This window comes from Typopeltis vanoorti, chromosome 9, assembly GCF_054136105.1.
Source record: "Typopeltis vanoorti isolate ZY-2024b chromosome 9, IOZ_Tvanoo_1.0, whole genome shotgun sequence".
Taxonomy (NCBI): domain Eukaryota; kingdom Metazoa; phylum Arthropoda; class Arachnida; order Uropygi; family Thelyphonidae; genus Typopeltis; species Typopeltis vanoorti.
In genome coordinates, this window is record NC_143557.1 from 95,049,276 (window position 1) to 95,070,699 (window position 21,424).

The 21,424-nt window shown below is 36.2% G+C and overlaps 1 protein-coding gene across 3 annotated transcripts in view; it reads left to right on the forward strand.

The window, feature by feature from the left end:
- Window positions 1-21,424, forward strand: part of LOC150103269 (uncharacterized) — a 147,745-nt gene that overhangs the window by 44,894 nt on the left and 81,427 nt on the right. For 2 of the 3 annotated variants that reach the window (XM_090397723.1, XM_090397724.1), the window contains exons 2-3: window positions 5,380-5,518; window positions 11,517-13,573. In XM_090397723.1, the coding sequence (XP_090253849.1) occupies window positions 11,565-13,573 (2,009 nt within the window). In that variant the 5' untranslated portion in view covers window positions 5,380-5,518; window positions 11,517-11,564. The remainder of the gene's footprint in view (window positions 1-5,379; window positions 5,519-11,516; window positions 13,574-21,424) is intronic. The other variant, XM_090397722.1, reaches the window with a different exon arrangement.

The window sequence follows — 21,424 nt, forward strand, 5'->3', positions numbered from 1 at the left end:
GAACTATAGCATAATTAACCACGTTACCGGTCAAGGTTATCATGGATATTAAAATTGTAATACCATTGATATTACATTGAAATATATGATGGATATGAAGCGTATAAGAATGCGTATTTTATCCATAATGGCCGATAAGGTGGTTAAATTAGTGCCATATGTTAGCAGGGATTAAGAAAGAAGAAACCTGTTGATATATATATATATATATATATATATATATATATATATATATATATATATACAGGGTGTTCGGGATAAATTTGACATATTTATAATTAATTATATTTTTCCGTAAGTTACATGTATTAACACACACTTCTCTTCATTTAAAAGTTTGGACCCTTCTTCATTCATATACAAGATGTCAAAAAGGATGGATAGCTGGAACCCACCTGAATCATGGAAGAGAATAACTTGTATCATGATGATTCGTGCCCGCCATCAAAATAAGGATATTACGACTGCTGCCCAATGCTCCCTGAATACAGTAAAAACAATCAGGCATGAACTAGAGACTTGCAATGGTGACTACGAGGATGTAGCAAGAAGAAAGATCCCTAGCAGACGATCTGATTGCGTTCGTACAGCAGAATTCCTCGCAAATCTGCAGGAACAGGTGTTGAAGAACCCTGGCATTGGAATTCGGGCTTTGTTCGTGGAGTTGCTAACTGTAGTCAAGCCCTGGATAACAAGGGTAGCCAATGGTAGGCCGTATGTATGGCGGCAGGATTCGGCCCCTTGCCACACCTCTGGGAAAAGTCAAAAATGGTTGTCTGAAAATTTCTACGACTTCACCAGTCCAAATGTTTGGCCTCCAAACTCCCCAGACCTTAACCCCATGGATTATTTTGTATGGGGCGCAGTTGAAAAAGACACCAATCGCACTTCCAGTAATACAAAAGCCCAGTTAATGGATAAAATTAAAACAGTTTTTGCGGCCCTTCCCAGGGAGACTGTAGCATCAGCTTGTTCGAGGTTCCGAAGCAGAATTGAAGCTGTGATCGATGCTAATGGTGGTTATTTTGAGTAAATCTTGTTGATAGTATTGTAATTAACTCTGCCTGTAATGTTTTTTTGTCAATTCATTAAATTTAATAGATACAAAGAAGATTTTCTTTTTCCTTACGAAACTGTCAAATTTATCCCGAACACCCTGTGTGTATATATATATATATATATATATATATATATATTTTTTTTTTTTTTTTTTTTTTTTTTTTTTTGAATCATTGGAGATTGTAAGTTTGAAGAACCTTGGGGAAGGCCGTTCCAAAGAATAGAGATGGGTGATTAGTGTATCGGACGAGGAGTTGCTTATAGAGTGATTATCTGGATTTTGCTAAAGCATTTGATCAAGTATTGCATAATAAGCTACTGTTGAAATTGAGTAGGAATGGGATGGATAGTCATTTGGTAGTTTGATTACAATAATGGTTGACTGATGGAAGCCAGTGAATTGTGTATATTGGTGCACTGTCCTGAAAAAAGGTAAGTGGGATACCAATGGGGTTCTGTTGTGGGATCACTGATGTTTAACTTATATCACACAGTGATATAAGTTAAACACACCATGAACAATGATATTGTTCATGGTGTGAAAGGAAATATTCAGTTGTTTGCTGATGATGCTAAATTAGTAAGAGCAATATCAGGAAGTTCTAATGTGATGTTGTTACAAGAGGATTTGAATAGGCTGGTGCTTTGGAGTGAAGAATGTTGTTTATGGCTAAGTGTAAATTTATGAAATTTTGGCAGAAAACATAGAATGAGGTTTATCATATTGGAACAACTCTGCTTCAGATAGTGTAGGGGGCAAGGGATCTTAGTGGATAGGAAATAAAGTTCAGGCAACATGTTGCAAAAGTTATAATTGTCACCCAGAAAACTGCTGCTATAATGCAAAGATTGGTGACATTCCACTGTATAAGGCACCAATTAGGCCTCATTTGGATTTCTGTTCACAGATCTGGTGATCTGTGCATAGAAATCCAAATTATTTCTGTGTACAGAGCTTGGCAGATAGGAGGTGATAAGATTGAGATATCTAAGTTGGTGAGAGGAGTCTATCAGGTTCCCTATACAGGGTGGTTCAAAATTCCACGTACAAACTTTGAGGGGGGGGGTAAAGAAAATCAAAATCAACCATATTCATGTAGGAAAGCATGACCGGAAATGCCACCCAAAAGTGATATGTGGTACTGTTTACCAGTGCTCCAGGTGATTGGGGATGAGCAATTGGGGCTTCCTCATCCAAGCTTTTGACATCGTACAAAGAACATGTGTCGTTTTACCTCGTTTATCATATTATGTATCCAACTACTATTGAACTGTTCAGTTACGCCTAATAAAGTTTTTACGCTACTTACTGCCTTATGTTATTTCTGTATCTTTGTGTCCCTGTTAGTACCTTTTGGTGTCATTTCCAGACATGCTTTCCTATGTGAATATTGTTGATTTTGATGTTCTCTACCTCCCCTCAAAGTTTGTACGTGAAATTTTGAACCACCCTGTAGATACAGAGGAACTATTGTGTAGGATAATGGGTGATGTCATCCTTGGAAACTGTACAAACATCATGTAACTAAGGAAGTGAAAGGGAGATTTTTTGCTTGGTAGGTGGTGAATGAGAAGAATGTATTTGAAGAGTGAGTGATGCTCCAGCATTGAATGTATTCAAGGCAAGGTTATTGTGGTCTGTGAGTGTGACTTCCACATTGAGTATTCAGACACATAAAGCTTGGAAGCAATACTAACAGAAATGAAGAAAGAGCAGATGTGGTGAGTTAATCAGTTGAGCTGTAAATAGATGTCAGATGCTTGTTGCTTGTTTTATTATAGGCTTTGTGGAAAGTGAAAGAATGATGGATGTCAGTTCCATGAAACAACACCTGTGGATATATATGTAGAAAAAATAATTGGCTGAAACAAACCATCTGGATGATAGTACAGAGTTTGTCTGAAAGCGAGTTTTTAAAATCGAGTGAGGAATCAATGAGTGACTGAATTGTCCTCTTCTGGACAGCATCAAGAATTTCTAGAGAAGCTTTTATGCACTATCCTAAATATGATATGAGCACAACAGTCTAAGTTTGGGCAAATTTGGAATTTGTGCATACACTGATAGCTGAACAAGTGCATGGTAACCCTCCCCCTTCAGCTTAGGGGGGGGTGCAAAATATTTTGCTGGCTGAGGAAGCTATGTGATGCATTTACTCCATACTTTTAGTCTCAAGTAAATATCAGTGCTCAAAAAAGCATAGATATTAGCAAAGATAAAGAGAGATGAAATCTTGATAGCATTGAAGGCAACCAGTTATCTTAACTCTATGTGGAGAATCGGTATTTATAGAAAACGTTGAAGCTTGAGATGTTTGAGCATTGCAAAGTTGCTATACAAGTAAGAGGAGTGGAGCACAACTATGAATAGCATTTGAAGCAAGTAAGAGTTGTTCTTTTTTCTGTATTAAGAAAAAAAAAAAAAAAAGCACATGTGCTCACTGAGTCACTCCTGTATTGATAAAGAAATCTGAATTTATATCAGGATGTTGGAGTATATGAATAGAGAGAAAACTAACTACTTGCTGCAGAGGGTGGAAAGCATACCATAGGGTGCCAGCTTGAGCAGGCCTCTGCCATACCTGATAAGATTCCTTGAAAATGTCAAAAGCATATGTCTTTCCATGGCATGTTAATCTGTTCTAGATTTTTTGGAATGGACTGAAATAGACTTGTTTCCATTATGTGTGCTAGACACTTGATATAAGTGTGTAGAGGTGATATTCAATGTATATATTGGGTCTGTGTTAGTTCTGGAACACAACTTTTATGTACATTTGGACTAGAAAACTTTTTGCATCTGTTACACAATATTATTATGTAACAGATTCCTTTCAGGTGGAAAAACCATAGGAGGCATGTTATATGCTTTTTTTTTTTTTTTTTTTATAAAGTATGGTTGGAGATCATTTGTCTTGACCATTTATACAAGAGTTGAGGAGAAAAATGAAACCGGTAGGTCAACTTTGTCTGTAGATGTTGTTACAATAGTTGCCACTGATGAGAGAGGTGGAAGCACAGTTTGCAGAAGTTGTACCAGCAACATTTGCAAGGGACCAGAAGACATGACTGCCATTTGTACAATAAGAAGGTTTTATTCATTTTCTCTTTAAAGGTTTACAGCTGAGAATGAATCTTTTTTGTCTCAAGTCATTTGCAGCATGCTGAATTTTTTTCTTGGACTGCCTTGAATAGTTGAATAGAATTTTGAATGAATGACTGTAGAAATGAAAGCTTCATTCCAGCAAGAATAATTTAAGTATCTTGATTCTAGCTGATCATATACTCCTTTCCTTTTCCACAGAAAGGAGGATATATGTTCTGGTTGTCATTCCACTTGATGTCATTACAGTGCTCAAATATGTGAACTTTAAAGTGCCTGGGGGGGGTACATGCATTCTGTAGGAGAGAGAACTTGTACAAGGTTATGGATCTAATATTTGACTGACATTTTGTAAGTCCCGAAAGGACAGATGAACTAGTTAAGAAAAGATCAAAAATGTTGGTAGAGTAGAAAGGTTATCTGGTATTGCAGCTTATAGCAAATATCTCAGCATCTCTTCCAGCCTAGGCCAGTTGGAGTTGTTAATGTTGAAGTTTGAGTGTTTTTCAGAATTTGGAGAGCAGAAAAAATAGACGAAAGCTATAGAACAAGGAAACTTTAATTCAGTATTCTATTCACCTATACAAGTTTATGCAATTTGGTATTGCAGCTTATAGTGAATATCTCAGCATCTCTTCCAGCCTGGGCCAGTTGGTGTTGTTAATGTTGAAGTTTGAGTGTTTTTTCAGAATTTGGAGAGCAGAAAAAATAGACGAAAGTTACAGAACAAGGAAACATTAATTCAGAGAAGATTAAAAAAAAAAAAAAAGACGAGGCATTTTCTGGCATGGGATGCCAGTAACATGTCATTCTCTGGCAATGGAATATCAGTCATGCTCCCACACAAATCCAGTAGCAGATAAATGCTGCGTGTGGACAAAAATTCTTTTTCAAAGATCTGAAGCTTTTCCACAAAACTGAGATAGATGGAATGACAAATGGGAGGAGCAGGTTTGATGAGTCAGCAGATCAACTGTGTATGTTAGCTGTTGTGGGAACAACAAATCACATCCTTTGTAGCCTTAGGAATCATACAACATATTGTTTGGGCAACAAACTGTGCAGTGGTTGTAGCTACAATTTGGGATTCAGTCAAAAACAGGAGGTATGTTCATGATTTGTTTACATTGCAAATATGAACATTGATGTGGAATTTTTTTTTTTTACTTCATACTATGCCTGACGCTGACACTGTAATTATTTATTTCTTTTTGCAGTTGGACAAACAATTGTTAAACAGGGATATACAACAAGAGAAGTACAATCTTTGATATGTTGTCCCTACAGAGATAATACTGAATATGAACTACTCTATCTGTACTCTCTCCATTCTTGGTCTGGATAGGTAGTGACAAGGTTATTATTAATATTATTATTTTATTCACATAAATTGATACACAGGCAAAACAAGATATCATATAAATAAAAATTTGACTGGTGATACAGAACAATTCAGATTCTACCCAAAAATCTAAGAATAGTCCGTCAGGACTATTATTTTTATTATTACAATTAGTAGGACAATTGTTATTATCATCAACACCCGACCTCCATGGAGTCAGAGACTCATCGTGAGAGGTACTCACTATTGCTTACAATGCTCATCCAACTGCTTCTTAAACTGATTCAATGTGCCCACATCCACAACACACTCAGGCAATTCATTCCGCTCACCAACCACCCTCCATGCAAAGAACCTGCTTCTCACTCCTTTGCTCACATCCCCCTTATACAGTTTCCAGCAATGGCCTCTTGTTCTACTTCCCTCTTCAATTCTATGAAAAATCTCTTCCATGTCTGCCTGATAACAACCCCTGACCAATTTATGTCTCAATCATATCCCCCCCCCTTTCCTCCTATTCACGAGGCTCTGCAACTTACATTCCCTCAATTTGTCCTCATACTCCACATTCATAGACCACTGACTATCTTTGTGAATCTTCTCTGTACCCTTTCCAACATATCCTCGTCACCATGAAAACCCGGCGACCAAATCTGTGCACAATAATCCATATGAGGCTGATCAAGGCCTTATACAATGGAATCATAACCTCTCTATTTCTGCATGTCAGGGTTCTCCGCATCATTGCCGTTATTCGATGTGATGTCTTCACAGCTTGTGCAATGTGGCCCCTGAATTTCAGGTCCTTGTCCACCATCACACCTGGATCTCTCATCTCCTCTACTTCTGTTAAAGTTTTCCCACCAAGTGTATACTTGGCATCCCATCGGCGCTTACCAAATCTCAAAACCTTACACTTGGCAACATTGAACTGACAGTTATGCTTACCTGCCCATTCATGCAATCTGTTCAAGTCCTCTTGTAAGGCATTAACATCAGCCTGACTGTGCATTGTTCTTCCCAGTTTTGCATCATCTGCAAATAGCTGGATATCACTAATTAAACCCAACCCAATATCATTAACATACAAATTGAACAACAATGGTCCCAAAACTAACCCCTGTGGCACACCACTGGTGACCTTTCTCTTTCGAGATATTGCACCCACATATACAACTTTCTGATACCTATCTGACAGCCAGTCACTGATCCAACACAGAAGTCTGTTATCCAATCCCATCTCTTTCAATTTAATTAAGAGCTTGTCATGTGGCAGTCTATCAAAAGCCTTTGCAAAATCCAAGTACTCCACTGTATATCATCTCCTCTGTCCAAGGTATTTGTTACCTTGTTATAGTACATAAGTAAGTTAGTGAAACATAATCTGCCCTTAGCCAACCCATGCTGATAACCACAGAGAATACTGCTGTTATCAACCCATTTCTGTATCCTACTTCTCACCAATCTCTCCAGGACCTTCACCACAACTCCAGATATATAGACCGGTCTATAATTTGAAGCTACAGCCTTATCACCACCTTTATGTAGGGGAACAATTTTACCCTCCTTCCACTCCCTTGGAACCTGTGCTGTTGCAAAACTCTTGTTAAACAGGCATACCAATGCTACTGCCAGTTCCCTGGAACATTCTCTTAAGATGCATGGTGATATTTCATCAAATCCTATCGCCTTATTAACAGCAAGGTTATTTATTTCCTCAAATACCTCCTGCTCACCCACAATTAAGCTATCCTCTCCTATGTCCTCTACACTCAAGTTCCTCATGATTCCACCTTAATCAGGATGAAACACACTTATAAATTGATCACTGAATACCTCAACAATGTCTTCTGCAGTAGTTACCATTCTACCACTTTCATCCCTTAACTTCATCTTTCCATGATCATTCTTTCTTCTACTTGCCGCATATCTAAAAAAACTCTCTAGGGTTTTTTTTAGCCTGATTTGCCAATTTTCCTGCTCATAGTCTACTTTTTTTTTTCCTTACTAACTTGAGTCACTCTCCTGGCTTGTTCTTTATATTCTTCATGTGACTGATTACCATTATTCATCTTGTACTTCCTCCAAAGTACTTTCTTTTTCCAGATTTCATACTTAAGCTCCACCTTCATCCATTTTACACCAACCTTATTCAGCCTTTTGGCCTTTGGGATACATTCGTACATTGATGCTGTTATGTATTTCTTTGTAAGTTCCCATGCAGCATTTATTTCCCTACCGCTCAACTCCTCGTTCCATGTTATAGCTCAAAGTTGTCTCCTAAGCTTGTTATAATCACCAGCCTTATAATTTCACATATGTCCTTTCCTTGCAAAAGCCTGCATATGACTAGCCACAACACAAGTGATTACTTCATGATTACTTTCACCAACTGGAGGAAAATGTGAAACCCCTCTAACAATTACATCCTCTGATGAAATGATAAGATCTAGAACTCTTGATCCTTGCGTGCCTTTCTTTACATGCTGCCTGAGATAATTATCTCTCAAGAACTTGAGAAATTCACTTTCCTTATTCCCAAATGCTATCTCTTCATTCCCATTTATTCCGCCATAATTAAAATCGCCCATAATAATTATCCTTCCTTTGTTCACTAATCTAAGTTGTTTATACATTTCTTCATCACCACCTTCCACATTCCCAGGCCTATAGCAACATCCAACTAAATATGTCTTCCTCTCAACCTCCACATTACACCACACTGCCTCATAACCATTGCCACTATTTCCATCTTTCATGTCTACCTTATGTGGACTTAATTCTCCTGCTATCATCAGCATCACTCCCCCCTGCCCTTTCTATCCTCGCGAAAAATACTGTACCCTTCCATTTCTATTCCCGTTACGATATCATCTTCATTCAACGATGTTTCACTTATTCCAATGATTTGGGGGCGAATAAACTCGATCATTGAAACCATTTCATCCCCTTTATTTCTGATACTTCTGGCATTTGTAAACAAGCATATAACAGTTCATTTTTAGGTCTATAGCCAGTCCTATCCAAGCCATATGTTGGTTGTGATTTCCCAACTACACCTGCCAAATCACCTTTATTACCACTTACCACATATACCTCCTCAGTCTCCACTTCTCCACTCACATTGCAGTATACCCCATCTTCATACACACATTCACTGCCAACATCTTTCAACATTGACTCTCTCTATGCCATGTCCCCCCCCCTCCCGTTTCCCTGTTCCTCTTTTATTCTCATTCTCTCTTCCTCTCTCACCCCACTACTGTTTCCACTGCCAAGCACTGCTGTCTCTTCAGTACCACTCTCCTGATTTTTCTCTTCATCTCTTCCTTCTGATCTCTGGCACGCATCACACACTGTACTTTCACACACTATACTTTCATCCAGCAACACGCACTCCAAAGCCATTTAAATGCAACCCATCATGCCTATATAATTTCATTCTTTCCTCAAACACATGCCATACATCCACAAACTCCACTCCCTTCTCCGCACACAGCTCCACCAACATACCATTCATGATTTTGGCTCTCTGTCACAACTCATCATCATACCTGGGTAACATACTGACAACCTTTCCTACTACACTGTTATCTTTCACTCTTCTCAGTAATCTCCTGATATTTGTCGTCACCTCCTTCTTATATTCACTTAGATCATTCTTCCCTACAATGGCAACTAACTTTCTCGCTTGTTTCTTCCTCTTGTCCAACGCCTTAATTATTGTACTCATTCTCCCACCTTGATAGCAGACCTTGTGGACTATGTAACTATCCCCGTAATTATGGAGTCTCCATATACTGCTATCCTGGAATCACTCATCACTTCATTTACTCTTTGTTCTTTCATTCTGTTTTCTTGCACACTTTCATTAATTTCCCCAAGACGCCTAACATCACTCAACATATTTTTCATTTCATTTTTCATTTCCATTATCTGTTTCATTGAACGTTGCATTCTGACAATTTCACTCTCTATCTCGCTACCTCTCATTCAGCCGCACTTTGCTTCCTTTTCCTCATTCATACTTTCCTTCACCCCCACTTATCACTAATTTTCACTTGTACATCTTTGTATTCTTTCACTCCTTCAATTTCTCCATCTTTCATTTCATTTCTGTTTCTTTCACGTACACTATCTTTTCAGTCAGTTTCGCATTCTGTGTATCATAATCCAACAATATATTGCACTTATGACAAATCCATATTTTCTCTTGTCTTTCATTCATTCTCTCCCTTCCACAAAGACATCTCTTACATTCTGCCATGCATACATATCACACTCAGGACATCAAATCAGTTTTGAAAAGTCTGTCGCCAATGCTACTTGACTTTTGCGGCATTTGCCTAGTAGCACCAGTCGACGCCTTCATGTCTGACCTCCTGACCAACATTGCGTGATATTTGAAACGGCAATTTAGACTAATAATTCTGATAGAATTCACACCAAAAATCACTCAGACACACTTCGTTGTTCAATTATTATTCAAAATATAACTTATTTTTCCAGAGCTCTTTCTGACACTACACAACTTACGACCCTCTAGGTTATGTGTAAGTAACCTGAACATGAAGTCCCTGCTGTATTATCAGGATCCACTGTATGTACTATGTATCAGCTTTCCTACAGAACTACTTTACTATTCTGTCCTCAAATGGAAGAGTTTCTGGATCTCTGAATTTCGTTTGGTATGATATTATAGTAGTCATTTTTTATGTATGATATTATGGTAGTTTGTTTGGTATGATATTATAGTAGGAAATGGACTGCACTACCTAATGGGATAAGCTATATATTCTTTCATCTGTCCATTAATAGCCCAAGTTTACTTCTGCAATTTAAAGTTATGCATAACCTAGTAAAACAGCACTGAAATAAGTGAAAATGATCTCTCTTTTAACATAATCCTACCACAAAAGGGTTGTAAATATTTGTCTATTTATCTGAAGTATTATTTACTAATATTTATCTGAAGTATTAGAATACCTCGCTCTTACCTTTAGTAATACCGAGATATCCAAACATGATCAAATTTCTCTTCTTTGACCAACATACCTCCAATCTTTCCTGACATGACAACATTTCAACTATAACTTTTGCAGCTGCCAAAAACTTGGTGTACTTTTTTTGCATAAGACACCACTTCACAGCTACTACCTATATATAAATCCAAAATCTGCTCAACCATGGAATATTGCTCCCATATTTTGGGTGGTGCACCAAAATTATCTAAGATTGCTCATTTCTAGCCAGAAGAGAACATTTGGCTAATTAAAGATCTCCTTCTCTCACATATCCACTTCAATCCCTCTCACACAACAGATATTCAGTTTTTCTCTTGTGCCTCTTCTACAGATACTTTCATTAACAATGCTCTGCTGAATTGGCCACTATTATTCCTCCACTCTGCTCCAAAATCATTAAAGATTACAAAATCCCCAAAGATTACAATCTTCAGCTGTTCAAGAAAAATGTCAACAGATTCCTCCTATTTCTTTTGCCCACATATGACACCAATGTTCTATAGGTCTTGTGGCCTTTCATTTGTGGATCAGATATATATATATATATATATAAACTCAGTACTGTAGGGGATAAGGTTAGATAATATAGTTCCTCTGACAGGGAAATTTTTCATATGGCATAATGAGGTGAAGATTCCTCTTTTCCTTAAGAAGTCATCCATAGAAGCTTCAAAAAGAAGTAATGAGTAGAGGGAAAAAATAAGTTTTTTGCATGGAGAGTGATGGGGATATAGGATGCATTGTCTGAGAGAGTGGTGAGAGTGCAGACAGTATATGAGTATAAGGAGAGTGGTATGATGCATTTTGTGTTGTCTGAGGTGAATTTCCTATGATGAGTCTGATGACTCCATAGAAATCCAGAATAAGTTTATCACTGTTGTCATTCCGTAGAATATTGTATTAATTTTTCCTTCATAATAACATGTCTTTAATAGCTGTATCATAAATATTCACATATTAATGGATTTTTTTCTTTATTTTAATTTAGCAAACCTATGAGGATGTAAATTTTATTTCATTTAAAAGAAAAGTGCAAATGGCTTCAAATTCAGGACTGAATATGCTCTGTTCACAGTCATTACTGACTAGCACATGTGGCAGCCAAAACGATTCTATTCTATCTCATGGTAATGTAATTCATCAGTCTTCAGGAGCATCCAGTTCACTACCAGCTGATGAAAATGGCGAAGCACACCTTTTAGATACCCTGTCCTCAATTACCAGTTTAGAGGCTACTACCATGCCTCCATCACTAGTGACATCTATTTCACATGGAACTAATTCTGATCTCCTACATGGAAATCATTCTTCTTCTGCTTTCCAAATTCCTATGCAGTCACCTCAATTTCCAGTTGGCTGTGGAACAAATTCAGTATCTGCATGGCTAACAGGTAACTTTTTTAAGTCATCAACTACTATTCCCTCATCAGGTGTTCTTCCTCCTGTTGCAGAAATATATCCCACAACCCGTAGCACTAGTGGATTAAGGCTTTTGGGAATAGGACATCAGTCAGAAGTAATTGCACCAAATTCTTCCATTTCCTTAGTACCTGATTCCGATGATATAGCGTTAGCAGGTAGTGAAAAAATTCTTCAAAATAGTTCCTCGCAGAGAAATTTTGCATGTCCAGATTTAGTGTCTGTCTCCAGTGGTCCTGGAAATAATGCTGCTTTACAGGTTTCTGTTAACAAAGTTAGAATTCCTCGCCAGAATAATAAACAGATTTCAGCAGCATCTAATGAGAAAACAGTACTCTCTCCAGCTATGGCTGTTAACTTACATTGTCAAACTTCAGCCCAGAATGCATTATTGCAACTCTCTCTTAGTGGACAGAATAATAATGGAATCTCTGTGCCATCCACACTTGGTGGTTCAATGCTTTTATCGAATAATGCTGTTCCCAGTAACCAGAGTTTTGAACTTATGGCACAAGGAGAGAAATTATCAAGTCCGCTACCATTGTCTCATTTAGATATGCTAATTCATGAACCTGGCACACTAGGAAGTATTCATACTATTCAGAATCATTTACTAACAGGTTCTTTGCTTCCTACTTCAAATGTGCTATCATCAAAACAGGATCTGATTAACAGTGTACCCCTTTCAGCTTCCCATTCATCGCCATCAAATAATCCCCCTATAACAAATGCCAATATTCCTTTATCAACAGTGTCTAATAATGAAGTTTCTCTGCAATTTGCAGGACCTCATTACATATCTCCTTTAACATCTCAGGTTAATCACTGTAACACTATTTCAAATGAGATTTTAAATTCATGCATAGAAGAAACTCAGTGCTTCAAATGCAAATTTTGTTCCTTTATTCATCTTGAAAAGCTAAATGTTATATCTCATATCCGACAAATCCATAAAGCAGATGAAGTTGCACAGCTTTTATCTTCTTCAGATTCTGAAAATATAACTTTAAATGGTGCCTCAGAAAATGAATTATGCTCTGATGTACAACAGATTGTTCAGTCTGGAACAAGTTCTACCAATACAGATGCTTCCATATCATCATTTATTACATTATCATCAAATGTTTCTACTCCAACATTGCAAAATTCTTCAACTGCTATGGCAGAGAAAGAAAACAGTGCAGCTGATAATACCTCAGAGCCTCGCTTCTTTTGTGGAAAATGTCGAAAAGTATTTTCAACGTTAAAAGAGTGCAAACATCATTTATTACATGATCATAATATTAAATCAAATAAAATACGTGTAGAACACATTACTTATTTAGATAAAACAAGTGAGTCTCAGACAGAACCGAAAAACGCACTTAAAAATAAAAAGAAATCAGATAATGGAAATGCAACAAAAAACTGTGTATCATACAATAAAAATAATGAGAAGCATCTTTTTCTTAAAGAAGTTACACATAAATCACCTGCTGGAAATAATTCCAGAAAAGTAGCAAATAAAAGGTTAAATTCTGAAAATAAAGAAACTAGAATGATTGTTAGTGTAAAAAGAAAAGGAGAAATGTCATCACATCAAAAAGCATGGCAGAGAAAGATAAAGAAGGAACAAGGATCCTACATGTATGTATTTGAATAACCATATGACTTTTCCTTATAAATTACTGTTTATCAACGTAGATTGTTAACTATGCTTATTTAAGTGGCTTATTTGTGAAATCACATTGGATAGCCAGCTTTCTCTCTCATCATTCACTGCATGTCATAGTGGATGGTCTCTTTGAGTTTGGCTATCAATGCAGGAATGCCTTGGAATACTGTTGTGTCACCTGCTTTCTTTCTTTCTTCAGTACATGAATGACCTACCTACTCTCGATCAGCACAAATCATATGCACAGCTTTATCAATGCCACTCATCCTATTCATTGGAAAAACCATGCAGCACTTAGACATTTCAATCTTCAAGATCATCTGCAAAGATTGTCTTAAACACTGATCTCCATATCATCTTCACAGGGGCAAGGGGGTGGCCTGTCACCTTTGCACCACCAAAATGCAGTTATAACTTTTCTCTTGCGAAAGTACATCACATAAATGCGTCCTCGGCTTCTAAAGAAATTAGACATTCTTTACCACCCAAGATAGTTTTTTGCCCATCTGGCTGGTAACTATACAAATCTCCATTCACATGTTAATGATTTTTTTTTTTACATCCATAAGGATGTAAATTTTATTTCATTTGAAAGAAAAGTGTGCAAATAGCTTCAAATTCAGGACTGAATATGCTCTGTTCACAGTCATTACTGACTAGCACATTTGAATACTGTTCACAGTCATTACTGACTAGCACATTTGAATACTGTTCACAGTTATTACTGACTAGCACATTTGAATACTGTTCACAGTCATTACTGACTAGCACATTAGAATACTGTTCACATGTTTATGATGGTGCACCTAAACCTCTGTAAAAATTTTCAATGTTATCTATAGAAGCAATTTTGCTCATAGATGACCTTCCCTCATTCTCACTTCGTCCCTTAGCTATTTCAGTTCTCTGTCTTTTCTACTGGTACTTCCATGGTCAGCAGTAAGTAGGCATCCATGTGTTCTCTGTGGTGGGTGAGGGGCTCTGGTGCTGAATCAAACTCCTCCTAAGAATGAATAATTTTTCATCCTTTTGTTTATCAAAAGGTACTCAATAAGCCCCAGTCAGGTTCAGAAGCCATAGAATCTTCAAGAGAAAACCAAAGTAACATTAGAAGCTCAACAAATATACTGCTGTCCTTAATTTTACACTCAACAGGTTAGTATTCAATTTGAAAAATGTCACCCTCCTTCATTCAGAAGGATTTGGTAGAATCTCCAAAATCTGTAACAAAACTGCATTCATGAGATATTTTTATTGAATCAGCCACAGCAGTACAATCAGAAAAATTACTTCATGCAACATCTATCAGGACAATACCAATTACAGTTATCCCCCACAAAACTGTAAACTTTTCCTATAGGTGTAATATCAGTGTGGGACCTCCTTGATCTTCCTGATGAAGAGATATGCTCCGAACTCCAGGACCAAGGATGAGCACCTGATTCCCACCAGAAACATTTTCCTTACCTTCAACAAACCAAAATCACCAGCATCTGTCAAAGCAGGATATTGCAACTGTCTAATATGGCTCTGTGTCCCAAACCCTTTACAGTGTTGTAAATGTCAGAAATATAGTTGTTCTCAAACTGCCTGTTGTGGCTCTGCCATCTGTGCCCAATGTGGCAGTAAAGAACATGAGAATAAATTTGTAGCAAAACTACCAGTGACCTTTTTTCACAAAATATCAAACCTAATTCTTCTGAAATGAAGTTCTAATTTCACTAGATGTGATGGCTCTAAGCACCAATGTTGGCATCCCCAGGGCATCAGACATCATTCACAACTTGCTTCTAAAAGACCATGCTCCAAATTAACTCCTAATGATATTCTAGCCCCACAAAGTTAATGCAGACTTTTTCAAATTTAGAAATGATATTTAGATTCAAACTTTTGTATTCCTGATTGGCCAAAATATTATCTGGAATCTAGCTTACTAAACCCTTCCTTTTCCTCTGGCATTACATTTTATGGCCAATATGTAATGATGTTTTAGGCATTGGAGACCCAACATATATAACTTCCCTACAAACCTCATTTAACAACTTTAGTAATAGACTTAAATTTACCATAGAATCAGACAGGCGATAAATTTTATGTTAATTAGATCCAATGACCGTATAGCTACAAAAATGTTCCACAGACCTACACATATCAGGAACTATCTGCACCTTAACTCCTACCATTCATGCTCCATTAAAAATCAATTATTCTTTCAGTTTATAAATGAAAAACAGAATACAAATTAGTTTTCACCACTAATCATGAGCTGGTTACCCTTCTGAAGCCCACTAAAATTCACTCTCACAAAGAAATATTAGAATACCATGTGGTATACTAATTTCCTTCTACACACTCGACAATCGGATTGCTATGGATACAGCTACAAGAACATTTTTGCGACTGTAACATTCCCATTCCTGAATACCTCCTAAGCAAGAAAAAGAATAAAAATCAAATATTGGTAAAACTGAAATTGCTAATCACATGTGAAATATTCCTCAAATTGCAAAAAGCTATAAAATTTGACCTTAAAAAAAATGAAACTATGTCAAGGATTTCAGAAACTAGCCATAAGATGTAACAGCAATTCTATAAACATCTATTGCCCCTACATGATTTTAGAGAATTGGAAGATCCACCAGATTAAAATTATCTCAAGGTTTCTGCCAATGAGCAATGACTAAAAAAATTTATGTAACATTTAAGTAAACTCTGCCACCAGCTTCACCTTTTCATTTATTTTCACTTCACTTTAACTTCATGCCTCTGAAGACAGCACCAAAGTAGAAATGGCTCATACACTGTAATGTAACATCATTTTTATTTTATTCATTCATCCTTAGAGGTTTCATTATGTCACCACATCATTTATTCTTTTCTGGTTTTAAATTTGCTATGTATTTTTAATCTTCACTATTAATTTTTATTTTACAGCTTAGTTTTTTAATTCCCTTGTAATTTATTCTTTTATGGTTGTTTGGTTTTATGACTCTACTCTATACAACAATGTATTATCTCAACTTATGTTCCAAGTCAAGTTTCAAGTTAGCAAAACAAGAACATGAAGTACTCCAGATCTACCCCAAGGTATGTGTCTGAATGTGCATTATTTATATCATAATATTTTAATTCATTAAAATCGCAGGAAAAGGCCAGTGCATTTAAAACGGAAGGGCACTCCTTAAGAAAATAGGTATTGCTATGTTGTATTGATGAGAATAAAGACTGTAAGAGTAAAACACAAATTCTCTATGAAGGAGACCATCCAGCATCCTCTTAAGCAGAAAGAATTATAACACCAGAGGAAAACTCCCATAAAAATCTTTATTAGCATAGAATTTTTGCCTAAGTGTTATAGGCATCGGTACAAGATCACAGAATGGCGAATAAACATTAATAGACAATTCTAAAAAAGTACCACCATAAGTAGGTAATATAAGATAACTATAAAAGGTCAGTAATTTCCTAACTTTTTTTTTAAATGAAGTATATTTAGATAATATAAAGTTAGGAAAAATTAGCTGATTTAAAAAGTACTATCTCCCACAAAGGGGATAGACGTAGACTATCAGATCTGTTTAAGATAGGACAGTGAAGTAAAGTTTCGTGTTTCTTTATAAAGTCATTCTATGAGGAAAAAATGTTTATGAAGAACTCTTGTCTTGTTCCAGTGAACTCTGTGTTTAGTGTTGATAGCATTCGCCACATGTCCAAACTGTTCAGATTGATGGTGTTTAATATAAGACTTCTAGTCAAATAAAAGTGGATCTTCCTGTTTGTCTGAAATGAGATAACCCATAAGAGCAAGGTTTCTGGTAGACACCTGAATAATTGAGAGGTGGAAGCTTCTCCTAAGGACAAACAAGAAAGGTGGAGATTTTTTGATGGGGCAAAAGGCTACAAAAATATTCAGTACTTTTAAAACTTTTTGCTATGCATTCACTAATGCCTTGCACATAAGGGATAGAAATGCAAGTTATTTCTTCTGTATTTGAAGAGGTAGAGATATTATAACTGTAAATCTCTTTTGATGAAAGAATCCTTTAAACTTTAGATAGAAAAGTAGAATTAATATTGTAATTCTTTTCATTTGAAGAACATAAAAACTCAGCATGATGTACTGATGTTTTAATAGTTCCAGCCATTTGACTAAGATTGTGATGAGATTCAGCATGGATATAACGGCTGTATAAGTCTTCTTCCTAAAAACTGAAAAATATAGGCTACCATCTGGTGGACAATGAATTAAAAGATAAGGCTAATTGTTTATTTACTTCTTCTGAGGTGAATTGGATCCTGGGATGAAGTATTTAATTTAGAAAGAAGTGCTAACTCAGAGGAAGAGCCATTCCATGTGAAACATTACTTCACTGTCCGAACTTAACAGATCTGATGGTCTATGTCTATCCTCTTTGTTGGAGATAGTGCTTTTTAAATCAGCTAATCTTCCCTAACTTTATATTGTCTAAATATAAATAAGTTAGGAAATTACTGACCTTTTATAGTTATCTTATATTAGTAAGATAACTATAAAAGGTATGTATGCCTGCAGGAAACATATCTGAAGTGAAGTGAGGATCTGACTCTCTGTGATGTTACCGTCATTCATAGATACACGGGATGGCCCTGCCCATGGAGGCATCGCCATCCTTGTGGGCAATCATATACCCTCTTCCAGCAAATTCAAATTAACACAAACATAGAAGCAATTGCCAAAACATCTAATCAGTTCCTATGCTTTCCTAAGCCATTGTGGAATGATGATTTCTCAATAACCAGTGTTAAAGTCCAGAAGAAAGCTTGGGATATTTTTTATACCCACTGAAACAAACCTAATTGTTTTAAGTTTGTGGGGTAAAACAAACGTAATTGTTTTCAAACATGCTTGAGCAAGATACAACTGTCATCAGTACCAGAAGGAATCCCAGAAAATATATCACCAACCACCTCTCTATCCTAGAACATATTGGTTGCACAGTTGCTAGCACACTTGAGATTTTTTGCAAAAACATTGTCAGCATCTTCTTACTTACTCGAGTTCCTTGCTCAAAAAAGCAAAGCAGAAAAACAACAAATCCAGTTTTCTTCGAATGGCACAGAAGAATACAATATGCCATTTACCAAAGAAGAAATGAGAACTGCTTTGCTTAAATCCTGTCCAACTGCTGTTGGACCAGATAATATCCATTGAGATGATAAAACATCTGTCACCATCAATCATGGATCAACTTTGCATCTTTATAACAGAATTTTCTGTGAGAGTATGTTTCCAGATACCTGACATAAGGCATTTATTATTACCTTTCCTAAGCCAGGGAATGATCCAAATAACTACCGTCCAATTACTCTGACAAGTTGCTTATACAAGATTCTTGAAAAAACTGTTAACCTCTCATCTTTATATGGTTTCTAGAGAGAAACTTTTTTTTTCTAGAATGCAGTGTGGCTTCTGAAAATATCATTCTACTAATGATCAGCTAGTCAGCCCAGAGACATTGTGAAAATCCTTCTGAAAATGCAAGCATCTAGTATTGTTTTTTGTTTTATATGGAAAAAGCATATGACACTGCTTGAGATTTGGAATACTGAAATGTAGTTCGCCCACCGATTAGAGATCCCTCGACACTTCTGCACATGTTAGAAAAAGGAGAATCCATTCCGATAATAGAGTAATCAATCTGTCTTCTGGGATGAGTTTTTTTATTATTACAGGTCGGAAAATATTAGCTTTTCTTTTATGAACATTGTAGTCTTTAAAGTGTAACTATTTTGCTTGTATAACAGTTGGAAAAATGTATATAGAGTATTAACAAAATTAAAAAAGGTATAGCATAAAACAAAAATTTAACTAAGTTTATTTTTAAGAAAGTTTTCTATAAAATAAAAATAATTATACAGAAAAACAGAAATTTTTTCAAATGAACTTAGATATTCTAAACTTACAGTTGAGAGAACTGAGACACTTTAATGTCCTAAACCAATTAATTATTTATGACTTGTTGTGACTCTTAACAAACCCATGCAAAAAAAATGTTGGAAAAAAATACCATTATCAAATCCTTTTAATCTTCAGAGTCATCTGAATCGGTGTCCGAATCGCCATCACTTTCACTTAAACTGATCACCAAAGGTTCGCATAATTCTTCGATAATTCCATCTCTGTCCCAATACATATTTTTTAATGAGGTGACATGAGAGCAATATTTTCCCTGGTTTTGAACTGTAATACTTTCAATCACCTGTTCTGAAAGCTTAAAGTTTCGACATGTCAATATCTCCAGTTACGTTGCGATGCCGAATGAAACTTTTCACTTCTGCCCAAACATACTCAATAGCATTAATATCGCAATGATATGGTGGTAGCCTCAAAGCTAGAAATCCTTGCTCTTTGAGTATTGTGTCGAATTTAAATAGTTTAGTTGTGGGCGAGTTTCTTTTGACCAATTTATGCAATTCAATTTTTCGTATATCTGGGGAATGAGAAATGTTATTTGCAGAGAGCCAATCCATAAGAACTTGCTTCTTATTAGACCAATTTGGAACTTTGTTTAATCGAATAGAGTGATATGAAGCTTTATCAATTATAACACCAGCATTTTTAGGAAGGTTTGGAATCAGTTTTTCTTCTTCCCACTTTTCGAAGATTGCAGAATTTATTTGCCCATGGTAATCTCCAATAGTTGAATTGTCTTTGTATAGTAAGTTTTAATTCAGTAAAAAACCCATTTCTCCACCCGCACACAAAATTATTATGCGCCCTGAGGCATTTCCTTTTTGTAGCACTCCACGTTCTTCTTTAGACTGCCAACATTTTCCATAAGTTAAATTACTATCAATCCAAGTTTCATCTAGATATACAACTGGCTTTTTCTCCTCCCTGAAACATCTTATTGCTCTCAAATACTGCATTCTAGACAAAACAGTGTCACTTTGCTCCATGATAAGTTTCCTTTTATTCTGGGACCTTTTAAAACAAAATCCGATTTCATGAAGTATTTTCCTTAAAGTTTCTCTTTTCCAAGGAAAATTAATTTTTTCTTAAAGCGCAGGAATTAATTTCGGAACAGTTGGCACTCTTTTCTCGACCACGTAAAATTCGTGAATAGTTCTTATAATGTCTACATCAAAATCATTCAAAGCTACGGTTTCAATGATTTTCTTTACTCTGGTGCTTTTTTTTTTTTTTATGAGATTTAAATTTTGGCTTACCTTCACCTTTTGATTCCCTACGAATTCTTTTAACAGTTGACCCCAATACGCCTGCACTTGCACGTTTTATGACTTGAGAAAGAGGAACAAGGAGACTATGCTTTTTCGCAGAATGTCAGCACATTATTCAATATTCTTTTGCAAGAGCTACTGAAACGTTTAACAACAGAACTTGTTGACTGTACTGGATCCATCATACAAATTAATAATAAAAATAATGCAAAAAAGCAACAACAAAAATCAAGCTAGTACTAGTACAGCGACAGACAAGAAAGCACGTGATTTCGCATGTTGGCGACCAATTCATACATCCTTTCTCCCCTTCAGCATGAATCAACTATTCTTGGCAAAATGCCAAGGAGAGATCTACAAACTGTGTGCGAACTATACCAACATAATTTTGGTCTTAGAAGGAATCATCTTTTAATCAAGAACTTATCTAGCCATATCTGTCCGAGTGGGAATGAACTGCTCACTCCAAACCATGTAGCCAACATGGAGTCCTACAAGGCTCAGTTTTAAGTGTCACTATATTTTGCATTCAAGGTTAACTCAATAATTGGACAATTTCCTCCAACAGTAAGTAATGCCGTCTATGTGGACAACTTCACCAT